Source organism: Petaurus breviceps, unplaced genomic scaffold (assembly GCF_028583685.1).
Source record: "Petaurus breviceps papuanus isolate PSGF00001 unplaced genomic scaffold, PetGlider_PUasm1.0 90887, whole genome shotgun sequence".
Classification (NCBI taxonomy): Eukaryota; Metazoa; Chordata; class Mammalia; order Diprotodontia; family Petauridae; genus Petaurus; species Petaurus breviceps.
Window position 1 is genome coordinate 415,104 of NW_027187370.1, and position 5,294 is coordinate 420,397.

Here is a 5,294-nt window from a genome sequence, read left to right on the forward strand (position 1 = left end):
CTCTCTCTCTCTCTCTCTCTCTCTCTCTCTCTCTCTCTCTCTCTCTCCACATCATCTTTTAAATGCAAATACTCCAGGCTTAGGGCAATGGGTAAGTCCTTATATCTTGAAATGAATGAGCTTAAAAAGCTCCTTTCTTAGAGTCTTCCCTTAAGTGTAGAAATGTGGTAGTGCTGACAACCTAGGGGAATGAGAATGAAGGAGACCTTGAAAGAAGAGGCAGGGGTGTGTTGGACATGGAATGAAAAGACCCAGGTTCAGATCTGTATGGTTATTGACATGTGATTTAAACTCCCTAGACCTCAATTTCCTTCTATGTCAAATAAAGGGTTTGGACTATATGACTTAGAAACAAATTATTTAGTGCTAGGTGGCATTGTGGAGAGAGTGCCTGGCCTGGAATGAGGAAGACCTGAATTCAAATTCAGTCCCAGTTGCTTATTAGCTGTGTGATCCTAAGCAAATCACTTAACCCTTGTCAGCCTCAATTTCCTCATCTGTCAAATGAGCTGGAGAAGGAAATAACAAATGACTCAAGCATCTTTGCCAAGAACACCCCAAAAGGTTGTCCACAACTGAAAAATGACTGAACAATGAACAGCAAGTGGATAATGAAAGTATTTAAAGGTCAAGGGAGAATTGATGTCTTTTACTAGAAGAAACAAGACTGAAAAACCATAGGTATCACAGGTGAGGCAAATATACCAACTTCAGAGGAACCTCCATTAAATAGTCAATTCATACTTTGAGATTTATATTGAAAAAGTTGCACAAATTATTTAAATCACATTACAGAAAACTGTATTTAATCTCTCTCAGCCTTAGCTGTCCCATAGAGCAGATGACCTGTAGGAGCCACTCCAGCTCTGATTCTATGATCTTAACAAGAAGTATACTGGGGCAGCTAGGTAGCCCAGTGAATAGAGCACCAGCCCTGGCTGGAGTCAGGAGGACCTGAGTTCAAATCTGACCTCAGACACTTAACACAAAAACTAGCCATGTGACCTTGGGCAAGTCACTTAACCCCAATTGCTCTAATTAACCCCCTCCAAAAAAAGAAAAAAAAACCCACACACACACAAGAAGTATGCTTATAAATTCTTAATAAGTATACTCATAAAATTATTATAGATAATATAATATAAAGTTATTCTAACCTGTTTAAATCATCACTCAAAATATGGTTTAGGCTGAATTTTCCATAACATCACTAAGGAGCACAAAGCAGAACTCTAGAGAACAACTCTTCATATAATCAACTGTTAACTTAATTTCTCTTTCCATCTTAAGAGAGATTCTCAGGAATGCATCCTGACAGAAACAGAGGGCCGCTATACCATCCAGCTAGCCCAGATCCAGTGTCTGATTGAGAGCATGGAATCCCAGCTGGCTGAGATCAGATGTACACTGGACAGGCAGAATCAAGAGTACCAGATCCTGCTGGATGTGAAGTCCAAGTTGGAGTGTGAGATTGCTACATATCAACATCTTCTGGAGAACACTGACTGCAGGTTTGTGGAGCTAGAGTGACTTCTTCAGCCTGTTAAGTAGGTGCTCTGAACTGACTATAGTAGGGCTGGGAGTCTTCTAGGTCTTTAAGTATGGCCTTTTGACTGAATTCAAATTTTACAGAACTGAAATATACCTTTGGTGGCATTTCTAGTCTTGGAGAAATGTTTGGACAAAAGGAACTATAAGATCTTAAGGATTTACCCTAATAACTAATAGTTGATATCCATAAGGGGAATAATGAGAATGGTCACAAAGTCTGGAGTCAAGGAGAAAATGAATGCTGTGCAACAAAGGGGTTTTTGTTTCTTTTTCTTTTTTTCTCTATGAGGAGCTAAATGATTCATATGAGAAGGGAGCCAGAGGTACTGACTTCTTAAGCATCACACTCTATAAACATACTCACAGCCTAACACTATATGAATAGACTTTAAAACCCTGTAATGAGAACCCTCCAAAGTACAGCAGAATCTATTGTTGTTGAGTAGCTCAGTCATGTCTGACTGTCTGTGACCCCATTTGGGGTTTTCTTGTTGTCAGTTTTTTTTTAATGTCACTAATACTTTCCCAGTCACCCAACTTGAAATTGTATGACGTTCTTTCCTAGGCTCCCCTGCAATCCATGTGCCACAGAATGTAAACCTTCACCTTGTATGCCCTGTATATCCAGGACCATGGAATGTACGGCCCCAGATTATGTAACATGCAGGCCGTGCAACGCTTCAGTTTGCAATGTAAGAGCTAAACCCTGCAGTTTCTGCTCATCCTTGCCCGGGATCCTCGCCAGAATCTATACCTTAACACAGGAGTTCCAGGACGGGAAGGTCATTTCTTCTCAAGAACATGTACAACCTTGTTTCATCCCTCGCCTCCAAGTCCACTTTGTCAATGGAGACAAAGAAGGCATCAGCTGAATGCACAAGATGAAGCTACCTTTCCCATTCACAATCTTTCCAAAAGTACTGCCTTCCCTGTCCCTTTGAAGGTATTCAGTTTCTTATTCTGTACTATGTTTCCATTGTAAGCTTCAGACTTTCCTATTCAATATAAATTCATGGCATCATAGGTTTAGATAATATCGTAGATTAAAGCTTAGTGATTGTCTAGTACAACATTCTTATTTTAAAGAGGAAGAGATAAAGGTCCCAGAAAGCTTGTTATCTGCCCAAAGACAATTAATTCAATTTGATTCAATGTGACAAGCCTTTATTAAGCACCTACTATATACTAAACACGTGCTAGATGTGAAAGTACAAAGACAAAAATAAAAACAATAAGAATGATGATAATACCTAGCATTTATATAGCACTTTAAGACTTTGCAAAATGTTTAACTTATTCGTTTGTTAAATTCTCACAATTCTGTGACATTAGCATGGGGTACTTGGCACATAGTAGACAATGTTTATTGACTAACTGATGTAGGTGCTGTTATTAAGCGCATTTTACAAATGAGGAAACTGAGAAACAAAGAGGTTAAGTAACTTGCCCAGGGTCACACAGCTATTAAATGTCTAAGGCAGGATTTGAATTGACTCCAAGTACTGCAGTCTCTCCACTGTGCTACCTAGCTGCCCTAAAGTCTTTGCTTTGAAGGAACCTGTTGTAGTTATGAAAGAATGTGGAGTTTAGAGGCAGAGGATGTGGTTATGAATCTGGCTCAGCTAATTGCTACCTATATGGCCTTGGACAAGTCACTTCCTGTCTCTGGGCTATAAAAGATATCTACAATAGCAATAAACACAAACTATTTGCAAAGCCAATTGAGGGAAGGAGGTGGGGAATCACATAGGGTAGTAAGTGTCAAAGTTCAGAAACAAAGACAGGTCATCGGACTCCCAATCTGCCAAATGACCTGAAGCATGTTTCTCATTGTCTTAATAAATCAAATTTCTCTGGCCTGCCATTTTGCACTACATATGAGCCCAGAGAGTTAGTTAATAAACACCCAGAATGATGGACTAAGATATCTGACTTCACAGACACCAGGTAACCCACCCGCCTTTTGCATATCCAGGCCTTGTTTATTTATCCTCAGCAATGGAGCTGGTTGGACAAGTTCTTTCACAAGAATTGTTTTTGGCCACAACACAGGAAGGTGAAAATATAAAATGAGGTATCCCAAACACAACCTTCCAAGTAGTTCTTTTAATAGAGACTAGGTGTGTGATTTTATTTTGGGGGGAATTTCTTAATAAGGGAACACTATCTACCAGTGCTGGTTGTTACCTTCTAGTTTTAGAGCAGGAGTGGGGAAACTGCGACCTCGAGGCCACATGTCTTCATTCATGACTGAATCCAAAGGGCTCCCTTGAGGACCTAGAGGGCCACATGTGACCTCAAGGCCTCAGGTTCCTGACTCCTATTTTAGAGAGTTGTCTAAGGCACTGAGAGGTGAAATGTCTTTCCTGGATTCCAAATCCTAGATGGCTCAAAGGGTGGGCTTGAACAACAGCATTCTGAAGAGAATGCAGCTGCCCTCCCCAGAAACATTTGCCAGGCCTCTTGTTGATCTTGGTGTTCCGGGGGGGCATCCAAAGGTGGTGCTTATTAGTTATTCATGGCAATGGCAGTATCTTAAGCAGTATGGCCCTGCAGCTAGTTTGGACTTGCTGCCAGGACAGCCTGAGTTCAAATCAGTCCTTGGACACTTACTTCATGACCACAGACAAGTCGCTTTAGACCTCTCTGGCACTGTATGAGTTTAGGCAAGTAACTTAAGATGTCTCTGATATTTACTGAGTAACCATGGGTCTAAGACCTCTCTGGCACCCACTAAGTGTGTGCCATAGGCAAGTCACTTAAAACCTTCCTGTGTTATAATAATAACTAGTGTTGTTTTAATGATGTTTTAATGTTGTTTATGATGTTTTAAGGTTAGCAAAACACAGTGCACATGTCATCTCATTTAAGCCTTACAACAACCCTGGGAGGTCCGTATGATTATGATTCATATTAACAGAAAAAGAATCTAAAGAACAGAAAAGTTAAGTGATTTGCTCAGAGTCACACAGCTAGTGTCTAGGGCAGGATTTGGACTCTAGTCCTCCAGACTCCAAGTTCAGTACTCTATCCAAGATGCCACCTACAGACCCCCAGGCATCAGTTTCCTTAAATGGAGGGAGTTTCCTTACTGAAAAAAACACAGGTCCTTGATATAATGTTAATGACATCTTAAAGAGGATTCAACAAGATGGATTTTCTTAGAGGGATTATTTCACATCTTCTGTAAATCAAACCAAGCACTGTGTTTTCTACGCACATCTTTCTACTGGCCATGCGTTCCAATGCTGATAGTTCCTGTACTTGGTGGCTTCCAGCTTGCTTCTTTGCTACTTCCTCATATCCAACTCTCTCCTTAGTGATCTACAATAAATTTTTTTCTCCACAAATTTGCCTATTTAATCATATACCTGGAATTTTAATATTTCATAGCACTTGAATAAAAGACTACAGCAATATGTCCAGAGGTCTTGCATACAATCTTTCTTCAATAAAGCAACATCTGAAAGTCTTGGGTTTGCATGTCAGAAATTGATTATTTTTTAATATAGAATATTTTATTTTCCCCCAATTACATGATAAAACAATTCCAAATTCTATCCCTCCCTCTCTTCTTCCCTTTACTTCTCCCTGAGATAGTAAGCAGATACAGGTTATATATATATATATATATATATATATATATACATATATATATATATATGTATGTATATATTTTTTAAATATACAGTCATGTAAAACATTTCCATATTAGTTGTTTTGTACAAAACTCAAATAAAAAA

At 39.3% G+C, this 5,294-nt stretch overlaps 1 protein-coding gene across 1 annotated transcript in view; it reads left to right on the forward strand.

The window, feature by feature from the left end:
- Positions 1–2,528, forward strand: part of KRT39 (keratin 39) — a 6,993-nt gene extending 4,465 nt beyond the window's left edge. Inside the window, exons 6-7 of the mRNA XM_069074175.1 lie at positions 1,291–1,511; positions 2,117–2,528. Of these exons, the coding sequence (XP_068930276.1) occupies positions 1,291–1,511; positions 2,117–2,423 (528 nt within the window). The 3' untranslated portion in view covers positions 2,424–2,528. The remainder of the gene's footprint in view (positions 1–1,290; positions 1,512–2,116) is intronic.
- The last annotated feature ends 2,766 nt before the right edge of the window (positions 2,529–5,294 follow it).